The following is a 21,574-nucleotide window of genomic DNA, read 5'->3' on the forward strand; positions in this document are numbered from 1 at the left end:
ACAATCAAAAATATTTCTCTTGAACCAATACGCTAACCATTTTTGCTGGTGTTTGCTCCCCACTGTTGTTTCTGCCCACCATTAATAGTGTTTTGCTTTTAACTATACCTGTACATCAATCCCACTTAAACCGTCATGTAAAGAGGCAAACACCTCCATTAAAACAGTGAAAAGCTCTGTAACTGAGTCAGATTGTGACTAAAGGGGGGAAGGGAGACTTCTGTTTCTTTCTGTGAAAGAGTTGAGGACAGATTTTGTGATTTCTGGGTTGAACAGCACGTGGGATGACGGTGACATAACTGAATATAAATTTCAAAAGGCTGTTCAAATGGTGGACTGTCATGTCATGGTGATTGCTCATGTATAAAAATCTTAATCAGGCAACCGAAAATGTAAACTGGGGATTGAGTAGCTCTACTTTACTGAACACAGGACCATACTCTCTTTTTACCCTTTGTGTGTTGTGGTCTCTCACATCACCAACGAGACTGAGAATTTTGATGGCCTGATTTCATTCAGAATTTTGTAAATCATGAAAAACATCAAAGAGAAGAATTTACGATTTTTGTGAATTAAAATTGATTGTTTAATTGGGTTTACTTTGGATTTGGCATCTTTGATCGAGAACCTGGAACTATTCTTTGCCTATAGAAAGCCTTTTACACTTTTAAACCCCGGATATCTTATGAAATACTGAACTGAGCCATATCTTTACATTGATTAAGAGTTATATTTATATAATTTAGAATGAAAAAGATAAATACAATCATGGAAATCTTATCGCCTAAATCAAAAGGAAAATAAGAGATTTTATCTTCTGAACTTAAGTGAAGATAATCTCTTACAATGCTCCCTCAAGATAGGCCATGGTTAAATAGACAAATCTTGGCTCTTATAACCTGAAACTATGAACGTGGCAATGGCTTTATAAGAAGATCATATTTCCCTGAATTTGGAGAGAGATTTACATTGACTTGGAACTAAGAAACAGTGAAAAGTTCCTAGTCTTCGACTTTACATGTTTATCTTCTACCTCGGCCTGCTCCAGTAATATGTCACCATGAACTACAAAACCCAGTTGATTAATTGTCTCTTTCTGTGGCAGGGGTGGGGTAATGTGCTGTCGAGTGCAACATTGCAGCGGTTCAGAAAGCCAAGGGTCTGTTTATTTAGATAAAGTCCCCAGTTTCATGAGGAAACGAGATGCTTAATCTCTCCTCCGTGATTTATTATTATGTTCGTATTCGTAGAAAATTTGTTGCTTAAGATGAAGCTCCAGTTTTCTGTTCTTAAATTCGGAAATTTGTTCTCGGACGCCATAATGCAGTTTCATTTTATCTTCTGAAGATTTTTTTGGTGTATTCTGCAATTTCTGCTTATGGACAATTTCCATTGCCACCAATACGATGAATTTGGATTGATTTACTGAGTTTGATGGATCGACTCGAATTTCTTTCTGACCTCTCATCAGAAACTTTAGACAAGCACCAGCAGCAGGATTCATATGCATGTAGAAAACGAAATTTATTATCCACAAGCAATTCGAAGCTGTCAAAAACCATTCATCTATTCATGTCAAATCGAATGGATGGAATCAATAGCCATCATTCTGTTTTATATTTGAATGCAGCTCAGAAACCCCAATTCCAAAATTTTCAGATGCTAGAATAGCAATCGAATTGATCGTGAAATCGTGCCACAGCTCATCCTCCATGAGAAATTAACTGCTGCATTGGTCACTGATGACCTCCAGTTTAAAGGAAAGAAAGCAGATGGAGGCCCTTCCAGTTTAAGAAAAGAGTTGCAGAGCCGTTTCGGGAAGAAACTTTCCTGCTTCTTGTAGGTTTAGTGGTTTCGGATGTTAGACAGGTTCGTGTCCAGATTAAAACTCTTCCCTTTGCCAAACCTTGAATGGATGATGACCCTCCTACCATTTCTTGATTATTCAAGAAACTCAAAATCCCATATTGCTTCTTTATTTTTAGTATACAGGACTGAATGCTAGGATCAAAATGCACAACAATGGTTCCTTCTTATATTATTACAAAGGGCTTTGAGTCACACCAGAATGGACCCCTCTCCTAATTTTATCTCATAATTAAACATGACATAGCATAATCTTAGCAGAATCCAGAAATAATCTTATTCACGGATAGTAGTCATATCCAGCTTTCTTCAGCCAGAGCATATTTTCTAAAGGGACTTTTAGGATATTACCCAACTTTTTAAATATAATTAGACAAATGACAAACTTTTTAACTTATTTCCAAAAATACCCAACTCTCACCGGTCAATATTACATGTGTACAGTCAAAAGTGACACGTAGGCTTTGTTCAATTACATCGATGAGTCGAACAACACGTCAAAATGTCATCTGCCACATCATTGAATGATCCAAAAACCCTCAAGGTTAATTTAAAATATTACGTGGCAAACCACGTCATCATCCATGTAATACCTATTATTAACGATTTAAAATATTTATAGTCTTACATTCGATAGTGACTGGGAATTTGTCGGTTCTTAAGTGTTAAAAGGTGGGACCAAACCCACTATGACCACGTGAAGTGGCATGATGAGTCATCACACAAGCTGGAATCCTTATCACGTGAGTTGGAAGATTTGGCAATCTTCCATGATTAATGTAATTGATTTATCTTCCCTTGATTTATGTAGATTTGGATAATCATGATTGATGTAATTAGGATATTAGGGATCATAACTTATCTCTGAAGTTTTCTTAAATCTCTAATGGATATAATATAAATAGGGATCTTGGCTGAAGGGTTCAATCATGCTCTCCACTTTTCAACTTGTGGAATAACCTCTTTCTAACCTAAAATATTTTTCTCTCTTTTCTCTTATCTTCTTTCTACCTGAGTTTTCTCTCTCTCTCTTTACCCTTTTTTCTTCTCCCTCTATCATCTTGCTTGAAGTTTCAATCATGGGGTCCTAAATTTAACATTGGATTCCATCTTGAAGTCTTCTCTTTTTTTTCTGAGGGCTTCAAGTGCCAATGCATCTCTAATTGCGGTTGTGGTTGTGCTAATTGGTCTAGTTGTAGCAAACTTTGTGCAAGCAATGCTTCACAGGCTTTGTTTATTTGACCCAATCACTCGTCGAATAGCAACAACTTCTAGGTATAGTCTAATCCAACTAAATTCTGGAGTTTTAGTGCTTGATCAGTTAATCTGTTTCTGAAGGTCAGTTTTGTGAACTTCGTCTCAGTGCCAACGGATCGGGAACAACAGCCTTATCAGTGAAGGAACCTGAGGCCCTTCCCATTTGTGCCATTGCGTATGCTCTAATTGGTATCTTTGGCTCACTGCTTTGCTCTATTACTGCAGTGAGGCAAAGCTTACATGGATGCTGCCATGGTTTACCACGTAATATTTTAAACTAACTTTTGGGTTATTTAATGACGTGGCAGATGATATATCATCCAACATGGATGGTGACGGCGTTTCTTGAAGATGACATGACGTGGTGTTCGGCTCATCAACTACTGATGTGTGATGATAAAGTGTGACAACATAATTGGTTAAAACCTACGTTGCATTTTTTACTGTGTCAAAATTAGGTTTTTTTTTTAAATAAATTAAAAAATTGGTTATTTGTATAATTATGTTCAAAAGTTGGGTAATATCCTAAAAGTTTATTTTCTAAAAATAAAACCAGGTGCCCGGAATGCCAGAGAGCAGAGACTCGGGCTCTAGAATAAAAACCAAAGATAAGCATTTCCCTTCAAAGAAAAACCAGTTGTACTAGAAATCTAAAATACTGCGACCATTAAAAGTTCTAATGATCGAGACTCAAGACTAAAAATTTTATAAGAGTTAGATTTAGAGGTGAAATCTGGACTGTGCTACCTTCCATAACCACTTCAATCCTGCCTGAAAAAAAAATCTGATTCGAAGAGGTTCAGTGCTCTAATGGCAGACACCTCTCCCCTTCTTCTTCCCCCCATCTCGACTGAGTGGGAGGGAGACGGCGTCAAGAAAGTCGCCGTCTCCCTTGATGATTCCATAGAGCAGTGCATCGGCGGATTCGGCCTTGCACAGCTTCTCCAGACCGTGCTGGTTTCCTTTGCCTGGGTCTTCGACGCACAGCAGACATTCATCAGCGTCTTCAGCGATCAGCAGCCTTCGTGGCACTGTACAGACGCCAGTGACCCAGCTTGCTGGTCTGGAACTAGTCCGTGCGAGCTACCCATGAGTTCTTGGGCGTGGGACAGGCCGTTGCAGACCTCTATAGTCTCTGAGTGGCACCTGACGTGCGAGAGCTCTCTTCTTGCAAGCCTCCCAACTTCCTCCTTCTTCGTTGGCTGCCTCCTCGGCGGTTTCCTCCTTGCCACCCTCGCCGACTCTTGCCTTGGCCGCAAGAGGATGCTCCTCCTCTCTTGCTTTCTCATGTCGCTGACCGGGATTTTAACCGTCTTCTCGCCGAATATATGGGTGTATTCCCTCCTCCGATTCGTTAGCGGCTTTGGCAGGGCGTCGATTGGTACCTGCACGCTCGTTCTGTCGACGGAGCTCGTCGGGAAGAGGTGGAGAGGTGAGGTTGGTGTCATCGGTTTCTTCTCTTTCACCCTCGGGTTCCTCTCCCTACCATTGTTGGCTTTTCTGTGCAGTGAGTCCTCTTGGAGAGCCCTGTACCTCTGGACATCTAGCCCCGCGCTTTGTTACTGTCTGCTTGTTTATTTTCTGGTTTACGAGTCGCCTCGATGGCTCTTCGTGCGTGGTCGGAGAGACGAAGCCATTGGAACACTTAGAAAGGTCGCCGCTACCAATGGTCACGAACTAAACTATACCTCCTCTGGGGTTTTCCCTGAAGAGGAGCCCCAAAACGTGAACATCTACTCGGCGATGAAGATCTTGTGGGAGAATAGATGGAGTCTTCGGCGACTGTTAGCAATGATGGTGGTGAGCTTCGGTGTAGGACTGATGTATTACGCGATGCCACTGGCGGTGGAGACGCTAAGCTTGAATCACTATCTCAGCGTCACCTTCAATGCCCTAGCGGAGTTCCCAGCGATGTTGCTAACATTCTTTGCGATAGGGAGATTGAATCGGAGGAGCATGGTGCTGGCATTCACCCTTTTCAGCGGAGCTACCAGCATCGCCTGCGGAATCTTGGAGGGAAGAGTGGGGGAGATGACGAAGTGGGTACGGATTGGACTCGAGGTGGGATCCTTCTTCAGCGCGTGCTCCGCCATCAACGTAGTCATGATCTACACACTGGAGCTCTTCCCCACTTGCGTGAGGAACTCAGTCTTATCGCTCGTGAGGCAGGCTCTGGTTCTTGGGGGCGTGTTTGGATCTGTTCTGGTGGCAGTAGGGAGGAAGGAAGGCGGGTCTCTCATCTCCTTTGGTGTATTCGGTTTAGCGATAGGGCTCTGCGGCTTGTTCGTCGTTTCCTTGCCAGAGACCCGAGGTGCAGCGTTTTGTGACACCATGGAAGAGCAAGAGAGGGAGGAGAGTCAAGCTCATGATTCTGCCAAAGCATGAGGAGGCGATACAACTTATGTACTGGTCTATTTCATCGAGGATGGCTATTGTATTTTTCTTTCTATGTTCATCCCAGTGCAATTTGTTTTCAGAAAAGACCACAGACACCTCAGGAACTCGCCAGAGAGAACAAGTGACGCGATCATGGAAGCAAGAGATGGGTTTGAGCATAAAAAACTGAACAATGAATTGAATAAAGGAAGCATAAGATCGTAGAGAAATTTTTGTAAACACCTGATAGGCTCAAAAACTGTAAGAAGAGTGTTCATCAGAATTAACAGACTCTTAACTTTCACCTGTAAAGCATCCAGATCCGAAAACATTCGAATAACCAAAAGAACAATTACATATTTCAGCAGAGTTGTGAGATGGTAAGCCTGAGCAACTCCTGATCCGCTTCTCTGTTGAACTCGTCGGAATAAACCCCAGGCCTCAAACAATGTTACAAACCTGGATTCAAACCCAAAGAAATGCTAAAAAGAATAAAGATTCTCTTTTCAATTAGAAATGTCAATACAGAATTACAGATATACATTCCACAAACATAAAAACTACACTGTTCTTGATCAATGGGTCATTAATCTGATAATCTTCCCGACAAGAAGTCATCCTATAATTTCTCAAAAAAAAAAAAAAAAAAAAACAGTTTAAGTTACACTTTCAGTCTTTTACCACTAATCCCGCGACCCCAGTTCGTAAATATCCGCCGGAGGGATGAAGCAGTCGCTAGAGAGGCCCGGGACGTTAAACACAACATCATCGATTCTCCACAACTCCTCCATTTTCGTCCTACTGTGCTGCACGGAGATCTCACCGAATCGGAAAACGGTCGCCACCGATCTCCCCTGGTGAGCAATGAGGACCCCGTCGACCTCCCTATAGTCTTCGACGCTGCTGCCGATCGTGGTCTCCCAGTAGATAGTATCGGAGCCGGGGGTCTGGACTCTGGTGAGGTGGGAGTCCTCCATGTATATGAGGAGTCCGCTTCTTTGGCTGAAGTAGCCGATGAGGACGTGCCTGATCACCTCCGCGGGCCCGTCGCTGCGTTCGATCACGTTCCTCCGATCGGCCGCAACTTTGAGGACGAAGCAATCTTGGCCGTCGATTGTTTTCTCGCCTAAGCATTGTGCGTTGGCGAACATACTGGCTGTGATCTTGGGGTCCAAGCCCTGGACATACACGTAATTAATTTAAGTCCTAATAAAGGATTTATAGAAATAATATTTTTATTATTGAATAAATATTTTGGAATCAGGCCTATTTTCTAATATATAATTCAAACCAGGCGAAATTTTCTCTAATTTTTCAGTTAATATTAAAAATTGAAAACACCCAAAATGCCCCCACCGGCTTCACGTACCTGGATGAGCCGGCGAAGCGGCCGCTGGGGACCCTTGGCAGCGTGTATACCCAACCAGGGCGTGTGCCGCCAGACAATCTTCCCGTTGCAGCCGGTGACCACCTTGTGACCGGCGACCACCATCTCCAACGACCACATTCCCGGCGACATCTGCCATAGCACGAAACACCCGCTCTCCCCACCTCGTGGCCCTGCGCTCTTCACGTTTTTACCAGGCCCAATCTCCGTCTCGCAGTAGACCATCTTCACCACTCCCGTCGTATACAGGCTTTTCATGCATTTCTGCTGCTTCAAACACCCCGTCGCCGCCAAGTACTGCTGGATGATGTAATTCGCGGAGGAAGTCTCCTGCGTAATAAAAAAAAATATATAGATTTCAGTTACTTGCGATCATCTCAGAGCGAGAGAATTTGTCAAAGGATTTAATTACACCGAGCAGATAAAAAGCAAACAGTGAAGCAGCTGGAAGCTGGACTGATTGTTAAAAAGTCTTACAATGGGGCTGCCTTTAACACACGGCTGGGGAATGGGATCATCAGGCAAAGAGATAGGCGCCAGCGGGCATCCAAGCACACCCAGCATGAGCTTAAGATCGGCCCTATTAGTCCATCTGCATTTATAGTCAGAAGTAGGCGAACCACCACCACCACCACCTCCGCCGATAAACGACCCTCTGTCCATCTGCATTCTGACCCAAGCTCGAATTATCTCCCACGAACTCTCCTTCTTGTTCTCATCACTGTACGTGTCCGGGTCGGGACCTTCCAGCAGAGGCGTCAGCGGCTGCGTGCACCACCTCCTTCTAGCTCGATAACCCATCACCGAACGGTTATGATGACCCAACGAGAGAAGAAGGAGGAGGAAGGGAAGCTGAAGAAATGGGGATTTGTTGGATCTAGTGTCGTCTGTAATGGATTTGAAGGGGGAGAAGGCGAGGTCTTTTGGGGAAGAGACAAAAGAGACAGCTTATCTGTCCAACGGCAAGGAATGATTTTAATAGTGGAGAGGCATGTTGGTGTTTGTGTCCCCGCTGCCCTTGCTAGTTGCTACCCTCTTTTGCTTTATTCACTTTTGCTTTTGACACAACCATGTCCCCTCTTTATTTCTTTAATTCCTGCATGATGACAGTTTAAATGCCTCGTTTGAGACTAGACGCCAGTGAGAAGCACATTAGACGCTTAGTATATGGGCGCTTCAAAGTTAGATACATATCGAATGAATCGGCTAACATATTTTCCGAATGTGACATCTAACATGCTAACATGGGCAATTAGTTTAAAGAGAGATGGTTCATTGGTGTTCTCAATTAAAGCTTCTCATGGGAGTCTCACAGTAACACTGTCACGTTACCCTATCTCTTCTCTACCAGACAAAATTCCAGCCGCATGGTGGCTGAATCAGCCTCGCCGCGAAAAAGACAAAAAAGAAGAAGCGAAAAGACCCCAGGGGGGTCCATTTGTCCATATTCCGGCCGTCGTCGGCGAATGGCGATTCGCCCACGTGCGCGCTGGCCGAGAGGCCGACCGCGGCAGCGGTGCTCGGACCGGGGTGTGTGGGCCGGCCGGATGTTTCGGGCGTATGCCCGGTGAGAGGTTCGGGGTCGGTGTCACGGCCGACGTCAGAAGATGGCAATGGTTGAGGAGCGGCTCCCGATTTGATGCTGATGGGTGGAAGGACGGTCGGACCGATTGCCGGTTGCCGGTCTGCTTCTAAGCTAAGTTTGGAAACGGTTGGACCATTTTTGTCAGCCTGGTGGATCCAGTTTTGAAATCTCAGCCGTTGGATTGGCTATTTTGTGGTTTGATCTTATCCTTCATCGTTTTCCTTGGATTGGGAAAACATATGATTATCTACATGTTATAGTATCGAATGGGTCGGGTTTAAGTCGGATTTACAGGAAGAGTGCAGGGACGGGGTTACAAGAATGGTGATTGTCTCCAGGTTCAGGGAAGGTGTTCAGGTTGGGGTTTTGGTAAACCCGAACCTAGCTTACCTCCCTATCTCTAATGAGTTTGGAGATAGAAAAGGAGGGGAAGGTTCTCCCCCAATTAGGGTGCCATGCCTTTCACCAAAAACAAAACATATTGCACAACTGTTCCCCCTTCATTCTCAGTTAAAAATAATATCTCTTAATAGAAATAAAGAGGAAAGTTGGAGAAGCATCACTCCTCACACTATTTTGACAAAATAAGTCTTCCACTTTTTTTCTCATCTCTTGGCAAGATTCATTGAACAATAGGTGATGCAGAGAGAGCTTGATTTATCATGTAAAGAAACAACCATCAATACTACATGAAAAACACATATGGAAGCAGAAAACATAAACTAGAGATTTCAATGGAGCCTGCGGATCATTGTTGTTCTCTGGATGGCCTGCATATAAAGAAGTATATATATATAGAGAGAGAGCGAGTGAGAAGGTTTCTGGGGTCAAACAAGCTCAGTGCAGGCCTGTCTTGCTGCTGCTCAGTGCTCAGCCAGTTGGCTGTGAAAAACCATCTGTCAAGCTTCCACCAAACGAATAAAATAGAACCCAGATTGATAAAATGAAATCTCTAGTGTTCAGAAAATTGCTGTGTTGCAGGATTTGAAGTTCCTTGTTTTGGTTATCTGGGGAATCTCTCATCTCTGCTTGGGTTCTTGATAGTGTCGGAAGATTTCCAGGAAGGTGCTGCAGTCTCCTCTCTTCAACTACCCACTTATTCAATAGCATTAGGAAAAGGCCTGTTAAGTGATTTCAAGAAAACAAAAACTAGAAGTATTCGCTAATGGATGCTGTGAGTTTTAGTGGAAGAATCTGAGAAGGTTTGATTGATTCCAGCGACTTCTCTCACCTCTATACACCATTTTAAAATACTTGGATTCAGACTGAATTTTTTTTATCATTAGTTACAACTCAGACACCCATTTTCAAATCTGTACACTCCACCTACTGCTCGTGTGAGAAGTCTGATTTCAGATTTTACAGTTAACTGGCAAAAACAGGAGTTTAACTTGGATTAAAAAGAATTACTGCCGGGAACTTGAACTTGAAGATGACCTCTATCTTTTATTCCTGATACTGATACGCGTAACCCTGCTTAAATGTGATGCATGCAGCAGGATGATGATGAGGCTTTTGTAGAGCCTTGAGAAAAGAAGAAAAGTAGGCTGAGGAAAGAGAAATCTATGCTCGCGGAATTTTTCTACGAAGAACAAGAAAACCTCACTGGTGGTGGGTGCCCAGATAGTCATGTCACACATTTTCCACTAATACTCTGGTGAAGATGATCTCTTGTGAGGGAAAAGGCGAAAAATATCCACGGAAGGAGGTGGTGTTTCTGATGTTTTACTTGAAATAGCGAGACTGTGGAGACTGGACAGGTCCAGCTTTGGTCATTGCATTTGGATAAGTTTCAATTCGGACAGGGCATCTTGTCTGAAATATCTGATTTACTCGGGTAGATGTTTCGTATTTTCTGGACAAGACGATACATCCCTGACACAGATTAAAGACTCAATCAGGGGTGGCATTGCTTGGGACACAGATTAAAGACTCAATCAGGGGTGGCATTGCTTGGGTTAAATGGGAAATTGAGGAGAAACACCCAGTAGGTTTTTCCATCCTTGCCTTGAACCCAATCTGCGCAGCTTGCTTATACAGTATAAAGTCATTTCAGCAAGTAAGAAATGAACCAAATGAGACGAAGTTGATGTTAATCTATCTTATGAGGCATCACCGTGAAAATTAAGTGAAGGTGATTTGTTTTAAACTTCTCCTAATCCAAGAAAAGAATTCTTCTCGACCTGGAAGAGATACGAGAGGCTTGAGCTTTATTTAAGATGTGAACTAATCTGATTTCCCAAATAATTATAGACACCAAATCTGATAACAACATTCTTGAATTCAAGGCGATCTCAAGGGATGATCCATGATGAACAAATACATCCACCTGAACCTTCCTTCTCATTAGACTATTTGTATGGTACAACAGAAAAAAATAAAAAAAACTAACTTATCCCCACTTAAAATACTATTTTATCTGGATAAATATCCAAGGCCTGGATCACCTTCTCTAAGAACAACTTATGATGCAAGCGGTACCTGCAAGAACCCATATCAAATCAATATTAACCTCATGACCAATAAAGAGTTTTGGAGCTATTAGATATATAAAGATTAACAGGGGTTTGAATTAATTGCAGCTTCACGAGTCCTGCTCATTTGTGGATTTGAATCTGTTATATTAAGAACATTACAATGAAAAACATAGAACTGGATTTTACCATAATCAAACACCATTTTCTTAATATATGCTAATGTGGAAAAACTAACTTTATATGCAATTCTAAGTTTCTCTACCTAGAGGGATAGAATCTATGAGTGTTTACCTAAGATTTGCTGATCTTCCCCGGAATTGGTCGGAAATTTTGCCAACATCTCTCTACATTCTTCTTGCACCTCTTTAGCAGCTTTCCTTTCTGCACTTGGGATTGGAGGTATATCACCATCTGACCAGGTAGGCAAAGTTCGTGCAGCAGCTATTACAGATCCATCGACAAAAAGGTCTTCGCCACTACAATGCCAAGCTTCACATGTAACAAGAGACATGGTTATTCCACATCATAATAGCCGCTTCTACTAGGGATAGGGGATACAGAACTTGATTAGTCAAACTCTGTGGATAGTTTATAATGTATTGCCCTTACTATTGTGATAAAACTCCTCAGGCAAGCCAGATATATTGAACACTGATAAAAAAGAGTCCAAGTGAATTTGTGCATTGCCAGAAAACTGTATGGTGTCCCATGGGTGGTTCTGCATACATGTGGAAAATCCATGAGTGAATTCACATGACAACTAGTCAATGACACACACGATGAAAGAATCTAGGAATTTGGCCTCCTAGTGTGCCTTATAATCTATACAACTCTCTTTTAAGCAAGCAGAGGCAATGATAATGCCAACTAGTTGAATAAATACACACAGCATATGGGTAGGACCTCCCCAGTTTCAACCTAAAATACAATGAAAATCATGAAGAGCAACAACTACTATCTGAGTTCAGTGTGCCTTCAGCTGGCAGACATTTACAAACAATGGTACAGGCATGTACCATCTGCTTCTTCACATCTAGTTAATGTTAGAGTGCAAACCTGCTAAACTAGCACACAAGTGATGGTGCAAGCAAAATAATTTTTGTCGAGGAGAAGCCCACAACAATGAAAGAGGATAACTGTTTCAATAAAATAAACAACTAATTTCATGGGGGATAATTCTTAAGTCTTCAATTTACAACTGCTCCTCTCAGTTGTCCAGAAGAAATACAGCTTTTACAGTTCAGAAGAAATAATTTTCTTTCGTGAGAGTGGGAAACAGAGGTAAAGAGTATTACTAAAGAAAAGGAACGCTCCACTTCAACAATTTCAGGGCTACACTACAAAGACTTATCCTGATCAAGGTGGGTTTCAGGAGCAAATACCGTTGATGATGAAAAGCCATATCTTTCCATGAACATGTTGCTCTTCTTCCCATTCATATAATTGATAGTCATCTGCAAAGAGTAGAATACAAAATTGATGTCAATCCTATGAAACAGGCGCAATTATGCAAGACAAGAACAAAGGGACTAACAGGAGAAACATTAATCTTCATAAGAAAGTTACAACTTAAAAATAATCTGAAAGTGGATTTCACTTGCTGATGCTTTTGGTGTTTTAAGTGCTAAAATCATGACCACCACATCCCTAACCATGTTTTGAGTGAAAAAACAAAACCCTAGTTTCTTGAGGAATGAAAAGATAGTGGCCAAGACATTTTCAAATCACCCTCACTAGAATTTGTTACTATCGCCATTCCAAAAAATAAAATAAAATCAGCCACCAGTAAAGAAGATGGGTTGAACTTAGAAGGTAATGTGTACCTGATCTCCTTTCCTTATTCTCTGCCCAGCATTTATCATAACCTCAAGCATGCGGTCCTTGAAACGCCAGTGCAAGAAACAATTTGGCTGGAAGGAATGATTGAGCATATCTAACAAAACAAGACTTCTAATTTCAGATTCTTACCAATTATATGCAGCCAAAAACTTGTTCAGATGTTACACTGAAAAAACCTTTTTTGTTTCTAAAATACAGGAATGAGTATGCGACGTATCAAATATGAAAACAAGAAATCTGTTTCTGATAAATCACTAAAAAAGAGACATCCTAGTTATATATCACTTAGTGATGAAATATTCAGATTTATTAAGCCTTAAGTTACTACGAAAAGTTGAAAAATTTTAAGAGCAGAAAGCTTACCAGCATAAGGTATCAACATATTAGAATCTTGGATAAGAGCCCCAATCCTCATCTGCAAATTGATACAACGTGTTTGTACAATACCCACTGCCCAAATGAATCTTTCAGGATCACAAGCAAGTCTCTTTATCTTAAGAGGAACGGCAGAATGCTGAAGGAAGAGTACAGTATCGACTTATTGATGTTATTGGTAAGGAAGCAAGTACAATTAATTATGTGCATCATTACATACAAGAATAGCAAAGAAATAAATTACCCAATTCTTTTCCCAAAATTCTAGTGCACGATGATGGTGTTCTTTCATAGTCCACGCCAGGTTTTCATCCTGCAGCTCCAAAAGGTCCTCCTGTAACGAAGAGAAAGGAGTAAGCACAACAATTTGAAAAAATAGAATCCATTAGAACTGGTTCATAAGCAGCGGTTAAGCTCAGGGAATATGTATCTCATTTAAATAGAAGATTAATACCAGTACAGGAAAGTTTGACGTTGGAAACTAGATGGATTGACATGCATAACAAAAATATAACAGCAGCAATAATGAAAAATTTCAAGGATTTATGCAGAAACATAGATGTTTCTTGGCATCACTGTTGAAATGTATAGCTGTATAGCGTGATGGGAGGAAACTGTATAGCATGATTGTTTCCTCCGATCCCGTGATTATATTCTTGATTCTATTCCTTTATTTTAGGATCTAAATTGATCCTAAAATCAACTTGTAATGTATTATAAATACCTCCTAAACGGAGAAGAATAAACTTATCGGAAAACCATTCGTTCAATCTCTGTTCTTATTTTTCGGTTCTATATTTTACATGGTATCAGAGTAGAAGAATTATCCTCTCTTTTCCGTTGAAAAAAGTCGGAGCTAAGTGCTCCTGTAATCACCGAAGGAGGAAGCCGGAGGAAGGAAAAAAAAATCCGTCGGAGTTGCAGAACCTTGTTTTTTTCTGCAACTCCATATTCCGGCTGTCCCGACGCCAAACGAACGTCGCCGATGCCGACAACGGCACCACCACCCTGTTCCGACTGAAGCCGACGCTCCGCTGCCGTTGCCGAAGAGGAAGACTGACGTTGCCGACGACGAAGACTGTCGTTGCCGAAGACGTAGGCTGTCGTTGCCGACGACAAAGCGTTTTACGTAGTTGGAATCACGTCGCCGACGAGTTCCGACGATCGCCGACGAGCGCCAACGACGGCACCACCACCCTGTTCCGACTGAAGCCGACGCTTCACTGCCGTTGCCGAAGAAGAAGGTTGCCGTTGCCGAAGACGACGGTATTTATGTTTTAACTTAAGGCACTGTTCATTTATTTTTCTGTCGACCCAGACCGACGGGTCGACCGAATCGAACCGAACCGGTCTAAAGCCGAACCGGATCGGACCAGCACTGGAGCGGACCAGAATTGAATCTGCCCAGATCATACCGAACCGGATCGGATTAAAAATAAAAAATAAAAAAATAAAAAAATTCAGATCGATGGCCACCACTACAGGCGCATCCATCGACCTTATCCCATCCCCACAGATAATAGTCCACCAAGATAATTCTGCGTTTCCAACCAGAATTATCCTTGATGAGACCAATTATTCCTTATGGTCTCAACTCATGGAGATGCAAATTGGCGCACGCAACAAAGCTGGATACCTCACTGGCGAAACAAAAAAACCAGCATCTGGTGATGCTAATCTTGGAGCATGAGAGTCAAAAGTTGGCTTATTGACTCCATGAGTCCATTGCTCATGCAGCGATTTATTCGCCTCTCCACTGCCAAGGAGATATGGGAAGCAGTATAAAAAACATTCTATGATGGCTCCGATGAAACTTGTATCTTTGAGCTGAACCAGAGATCTTTTTTCTACCAAACAAAATGGTAGACCGTTATCCACATACTACAATGAACTGTTTGCTATTTTCCAAGAGATTGATCATCGAACTATATCTCAGGAAGGAACAGTCGAAGGGCTAATCCAGTTGCACTTTGCAATGGCTAGGCTTCGAGTTCATATTTTTCTTAGTGGGCTTGACTCTGAATTTGATCAAGTTCATGGAGAAATTTTGCGAAAAGATCCCAAACTTGATTTGGAAAGTACATATGCCTATGTCAGACGCGAATATCAACAGAGACAGACAATGGGGAGCTATCACCCAGTCTCCGAGAACTCGACGATGTTGGTCAACCAAAACCGACAAGGATCATCAAGCAGTCGGAACCCTCAATCCTCTGGCAAAGGTAACAATCATGTATATATTCACTGCGAAAAAAAAAGGACATTCACAACACCGGTGTTATGAGATTATTGGCTATCCGGAGTGGTGGGATTTCTCGAAAAATCCCCGTAACAAGACTGCTGGGAAAACTTTGGTGACATCCATGGAAGAGAATCAAGAGCTACCTATTGCAAATGTTGCCCATCCAGGTATTCTCGATAATGCATTATTATTTTCTGTACATTCTAAGAATAGACCTTGGATTATTGATACAGGTGCATCCGATCACATGACAAGGGATCCCAGTCAGTTACAATCCCTCCTACCTTCTCCACAATCTGTTATTTCAACAGCCAATGGTAGTACATCTCCTATTACTAGGGAAAGATCTGTTATCTTATCCAATAATCTGACATTAGATACTGTCCTTGTGGTTCCCTCTCTTGAATATAACCTTTTGTCTGTTAGCCAAATTACTTCCACTCTTGCTTGTACTGTAATTTTTTTGCCCTCATTTTGTGTCTTTAAGGACATTTTAACCAGGAAGATTCTTGGTTATGGTGTTAGACGGGGCAAACTCTACTATTTGGAGTTGACAGAGAACGGGGGATCGAAAATTAGTCAGACAAATCAAGCTAGCAATGCAGATAATGCTCAAACAACTGTATGGTTATGGCACCACGATTAGGCCACCTTTCCTTTGGTTATCTTAAGAAATTGCGACCTCAACTTTTTTCAGGTTTGACTGATGTGCATTTTCATTGTGATACATGTGAATTGGCTAAAAGCCACCGTATTGCTTATTTCCCGAGTTTGAATAAAAGTTTCGAACCTTTTGCGGTTATTCATTCTGATGTTTGGGGTCCAGCCAAGATTCCCTCTATTTCTAGAGCTCGTTACTTTGTGACATTTATTGATGAATGCACTAGAATGACTTGGGTATCTCTGCTTATCCACAAAAGTGATGTGTGTCTAGCCTTTCAGAAATTCCATACAATGATACATACTCAATACCAAAAGCAGATTCGTGTTTTGCAATCTGACAATGGTACTGAGTTTGTTAATGCTTCTCTCGAAACTTTTCTGACCACTCACGGAATTTGTCACCAGACTTCTTGCACCTATACTCCCCAACAGAATGGATTGGCAGAAAGAAAGAATAGACAACTTTTTGAAGTAGTACGTGCCTCTCTCTTTGGCATGAACATGCCTCGATTTTATTGGGGTGAAGCTATCACATCTGCTGCCTACCTCATCAATCGAACACCTTCTAGCGTATTGGATTTTCACACTCCTCTACATAAGCTGCAATCCCTGATTTCAATTCCCCATCTTCCGAATCTTGAACCCCGAATTTTTGGGTGTACCGCTTATGTTCATATCCCAAAGATCTTGCGAAATAAACTTGATCCATGTGCCAAACGATGTGTATTTGTTGGCTACTCTGATCTTCAAAAAGGATATCGGTGTTATGATCCACACACCAACAAGCTCCATGTGACCTTAGATGTCTCTTCAGGGGGAAAGTTCAAATGAAGAGAATGTTCCACATGAAACTAACGGAGATGTTGAAAGAGGTGCCGAATTTATTGAGTTAGAAGCAGTGAATGAATTGTTTAAGTGTCATGATGTGCAACAAGACTGTGCTTCAGTAATTTCACCTGAAGAACCCCCAGAGTTGCCCCCGTCTGCACCAACAACTGAAGAATCAACCCAGAATGTTCCTCCTCAGGTAAATACGAATCCTATGTTTGATGACTCTACTGAAACATGTCTTCCTACAGAAAACATAACCTCTAGATATCCACAAAGATTAAATAGGGGAGTTCCAAAAAAATAGTATGAACCTGATCTTTAAGCAAAGACCAAATACTCAATCAATAACTATGTGTCCTCCCATAGGTTGACTAAATCATATGCATTTACTGTTGATCAATTATCTAGGGTTTCTATTCCTAGTAATGTGCAGGATGCATTAGCTGATCCAAAATGGAAAAAAACGATGAATGAAGAGATGGAGACTCTACAAAAAAATGCCACTTGGGAACTTGTTCCCCAACCTAAAGGAGTAAAAACAATTGGATGTCGATGGGTGTTCACATTGAAACTCAAACCGGATGGACGCATTGACAGATATAAAGCTCGGCTAGTTGCAAAAGGATATTCGCAAAGGTATGGGATAGACTATCAGGATACTTTTGCACCAGTAGCTAAGATCAATACAATTCGTATTCTTATATCTATAGCAGCAAATCGAGATTGGCCTCTGCAACAATTTGACGTTAAAAATGCCTTCCTCAATGGAGACTTAGAAGAAGAAGTCTACATGGAACTACCACCAGGTGTAAAAAGTGGTTCTTTGTCTCAAGGTAAAGTTTGTAAATTGAAGAAGTCATTGTATGGGCTGAAACAGTCACCTAGAGCATGGTTTGGGAGATTCTCGGCTACAATGAAGGAGTTTAGTTATAAACAAAGTAACTCAGATCATACTTTGTTTATAAAACACAAAGAAGGAAAGGTAACATCATTAATTGTATATGTTGATGATATGGTTGTGACAGGAGATGACCCAGGTGAAATGCAAGCTTTACAGGAGTATTTAGCTACTAAATTCGAAATGAAGGATCTCAGACAACTTAAAATATTTTTTGGGGATTGAAGTTGCAAGATCGAAACATGGAGTCTTCCTTTCACAGCGAAAATATGTGTTAGATCTTCTAGCCGAAACCAGAATGCTTGACTGTAAACCAATAGAGACGCCGATGGAAATGCATCATAAACTCGGAATTCTTCCTGATCAAATTCCAGCAGACAAAGGGCGTTATCAGCGATTAGTTGGAAGATTAATCTACCTATCCCACATAAGGCCCGATGTAGCATATGCAGTAAGCGTTGTGAGCCAGTTCATGCATGCACCAAGAGAAGAACATATGGAAGCAGTCTATCGGATCTTGAGATACTTAAAGAGTGCTCCAGGAAAAGGTTTGTTATTCTAAAAAAATGGTATCTCTAGTATTGAAGGGTATACAGACTCTGATTGGGCAAGTGATCAGACAACCAGAAGATCCACGTCGGGTTACTTTACTTTTGTGGAAGGGAATCTTGTCACTTGGAAAAGCAAAAAACAGAAGGTAGTATCAAGATCAAGTGCTGAAGCTGAATTTCAAGGTATGGCTCATGGTGTATGCGAGTTGTTATGGATACGGAATATACTGAGAGACTTAGGGATTGAATACGACAAACCTATGAATCTTCACTGTGATAACAAGGTAGCTATCGCAATTGCACACAATCCAGTTCAACATGATCGCACTAAACATGTTGAAGTTGATCGTCATTTCATCAAAGAGAACCTCGATGCAAAGATTATACAATTCCCCTTTATTCAATCTGCGAGTCAAATGGCTGATATGCCCACGAAGGCAGTATCAGGGAAAACATTTCATGGTATAATTGACAAGTTGGGTTTGACTGATATCTATGAACCAACTTGAGGGGGAGTGTTGAAATGTATAGCTGTATAGCGTGATCGGAGGAAACTGTATAGCGTGATTGTTTCCTCCGATCCCGTGATTATATTCTTGATTCTATTCCTTGATTTTAGGATCTAAATTGATCCTAAAATCAACTTGTAATGTATTATAAATACCTCCTAAACGGAGAAGAATAAACTTATCGGAAAACCATTCGTTCAATCTCTGTTCTTATTTTTCGGTTCTCTGTTTTACAATCACAGCCCTAGAAGTGCCAAGTAATGCTAACACTTTGGCCAGGGAGGGGGTTCCCAAGCAGCACCTTGCTGTAGGAACCTCACTCCCCTTCTGACTTCCCTGGCACTTCGACCAGGGGTGCTCTTTTGTTCGTTTTTAGCTTCTTCTTGTTTGTATGTTTTTTGCTTGCATTCTTGCCTCCCTTGGGAGCCCTCTTACTAGAATACTTTTTCTCATTGTTATAAAAGAAAAAAAAAGAAGGAAAGTCCAAGGATTAGATGTATCTAAAATTCCCACCAGAATGCTTGCGTGAATATCAAGGTTTTTTATTTCCATGTAGTATACACATTAAAAGTATTCAAGGTTCAGTGACTAGCATGAAACCATCAAACCACTAGTCCACTTAAGAATCAAGATGTAGAATGAATGGATGATACAACAATTTAATCAGTTTAACAAATTTCTAAAAGGAAGTTAATGAAGCAGTTTAAAGTGGAAAAGCATTTAAAAATGATGTACTTTGCAACCCCAAAAAACTTCAAAATCAACCATGCAGTGCAGCAAACAGAAAAAGGGGAATCATGGCGTGGTAAACAAAGACGCACCAAGAAAGCCAGTAAATGAAAATTTAAACATATTTCCTTATTTAAATTGGTAAGGTTCATATAATACTATGATACAGGCTTAATAGTCTTGCTTTAAACAAACCTTGGTGGCCAAAAGCAAGCTAGTGCATTCATCTACACTAGGTAAGAAGTCCCCATAAAGCTGCTAGAAGTTACCCTCGCAATCAAAGGCATACAAAAGAAGACATGCCAATCTCAAGTCCCAATCTGTCTGATAGAGAAAGGGCTAGAAATTATTAAAAGGCAAGTACGAGAAACATTAAACTTAAAATAGAAATTGGACCATGTGATTTCAATATTGCACATAAGAAGTTGTTTCCTTGTTGATGATAATGGCTAGAGACTATATGGGAAGCAAGAGTGATCTCTTTAAAATTACCATCATACCCTTGAGAGTTACCTAATTATCTGAGCTAGTCCCAATTAGTTAAGAAGTTTCTCATTACTCGAGACCTCTTAGGTCACTTAACCAAACCAGCTCCACTCATTGATGAAGAAGGTAGTTCTTATGTAGAATGGCTCAAGAATGACACCTTAGTCATTAGTAGGATTATTGTTAGCATGGAGGAGCATGTGGCCAACAATATTGTGCACCTTGAAAATGAAAAAAAAAAATTGGGACACTTGTGTTAAGTTGTACTCTAGTACAGAAAACTTACAGAAGTTGTATGATGTAATCCAAACCATGTTCAATACAAAGCAAGGGGACAATCTACATGAATACTTGGCTCGATTTATAGGAATGATTCAAGGGTGGAAGATTGCTCAGCTCTACTCCACTAACATCTCTATACTTCATATACCAAATCCTTCCTCCACCTCTCATACTGAAGTATCATCTGTTATGTACTTAGGAAATAAGGCCACATCTTCTACCACTCGAGGGCGTAGTAGAAATTATAGAGGATGCCAAGCAAGAGATTGTAGAACTAGCTCTTGTTCTTCATGGTCAAAAAATTGGGTCTACACTCACTGCAGTGGATTGAACCAAGGGAAAAGAGAGAAAAGATAGAAGAGACAAAAAGGAGAAGAAGAGAGAGAGTTTGTCTAAAGAGAAGAGTGAGGATAGGATTAGAGTATGGTTTCAATTTGTATACGATATCCATGATTTATTTCTTTTTATAATGAATTCAAAATTTTCAAATAAATGAAGAAACTATCTAAGTGGAAATAAAAGAAAAAACACGTAGTCAAAGCACTCTTATGCTAAAGAGGAAACAACAAGTGCAAAATAGAAAACGACCTAAAGCAGAAACTATTTGGATGACACGCTCTCCCTACAAGCTAGCGCCAACTAAACTTATTTATTTCATTGATTTTCCTTTTTACTTCTTGTTTGCTCCTTCATAACCCTCTTACGCCCTTTATTTTTTACTACTTTCTCCGTCATTATTCAAATACTAACATTCCTCTATTATGGCTTTATTCCCAACCTGAGGTACAACTAGTATGTTAGTCAAACCTAGTATGAGATAGGTTCAAGGACCTAGGTTTCTATGTTTCAACAGTTTTACAATTTTTAACATCTTGGCTAAGTACTTGATATTGGTATCAAAAAACATTGTTATGACAATGGTACAATCATATTGATCTTCATTATTTTGACGATAAAAAAATGAATAGCTTAAAAATGTGCTAAAAGTGTCATCACTGTATTTTAGACATATGCCTTGCAGTACAGATATTGTGAGGTTTATGGCAAAAGCTAAAGAGAAAAGAATGAATAATCAAGTTTTCAAGTTTCCAAGTCAAGCCTCGAGGTAAAAACACATTGAAGATTGTTGGTGAGGAGAAGAACTTACACAAATAAGAAGCTTGAACACTTGAAGACCTAGAGTCAAAGTGAAATAGAAAATCTCAAGAACTCTAGCTATGT

At 40.8% G+C, this 21,574-nt stretch overlaps 2 protein-coding genes and 1 pseudogene across 2 annotated transcripts; 1 reads left to right on the forward strand and 2 right to left on the reverse strand.

Moving 5' to 3' along the window:
- Window positions 1–3,875: 3,875 nt before the first annotated feature.
- On the forward strand, window positions 3,876–5,604 carry LOC137951690 (organic cation/carnitine transporter 2-like). The gene has a single exon (XM_068798532.1). The coding sequence runs from the start codon at window positions 3,934–3,936 to the stop codon at window positions 5,506–5,508; it is 1,575 nt and encodes a 524-aa protein (XP_068654633.1). The 5' UTR covers window positions 3,876–3,933; the 3' UTR covers window positions 5,509–5,604.
- Window positions 5,605–5,982: 378 nt separating this feature from the next.
- LOC137951933 (uncharacterized) lies at window positions 5,983–7,888 on the reverse strand. Its single transcript, XM_068798928.1, has 3 exons — window positions 7,364–7,888; window positions 6,869–7,216; window positions 5,983–6,677 (listed from the first exon to the last, which is right to left on the reverse strand). The coding sequence occupies exons 1-3, from the start codon at window positions 7,685–7,687 to the stop codon at window positions 6,183–6,185; spliced, it is 1,167 nt and encodes a 388-aa protein (XP_068655029.1). The 5' UTR covers window positions 7,688–7,888; the 3' UTR covers window positions 5,983–6,182.
- Window positions 7,889–10,873: 2,985 nt separating this feature from the next.
- On the reverse strand, window positions 10,874–20,537 carry LOC137951298 (protein PLASTID TRANSCRIPTIONALLY ACTIVE 14-like; annotated as a pseudogene).
- Between the last annotated feature and the right edge of the window lie 1,037 nt (window positions 20,538–21,574).

This window comes from Aristolochia californica, unplaced genomic scaffold, assembly GCF_029961685.1.
Source record: "Aristolochia californica isolate CCGP_79_NKW_82.1479 unplaced genomic scaffold, dmAriCali1.0.hap1 SCAF_15, whole genome shotgun sequence".
Lineage (NCBI taxonomy): Eukaryota > Viridiplantae > Streptophyta > Magnoliopsida > Piperales > Aristolochiaceae > Aristolochia > Aristolochia californica.

Excerpts from the sequence above, each read along its gene's own strand:
- LOC137951933 (XM_068798928.1), bottom strand. The coding sequence starts at position 7,687 with ATGGGTTATCGAGCTAGAAGGAGGTGGTGCACGCAGCCGCTGACGCCT. Across the intron at positions 7,217-7,363 it reads GTGTTAAAGGCAGCCCCATT|GAGACTTCCTCCGCGAATTA; the intron begins GTAAGACTTTTT and ends TTTATTACGCAG. Across the intron at positions 6,678-6,868 it reads CGCTTCGCCGGCTCATCCAG|GGCTTGGACCCCAAGATCAC; the intron begins GTACGTGAAGCC and ends GTGTATGTCCAG.
- LOC137951690 (XM_068798532.1), top strand. The coding sequence starts at position 3,934 with ATGGCAGACACCTCTCCCCTTCTTCTTCCCCCCATCTCGACTGAGTGG.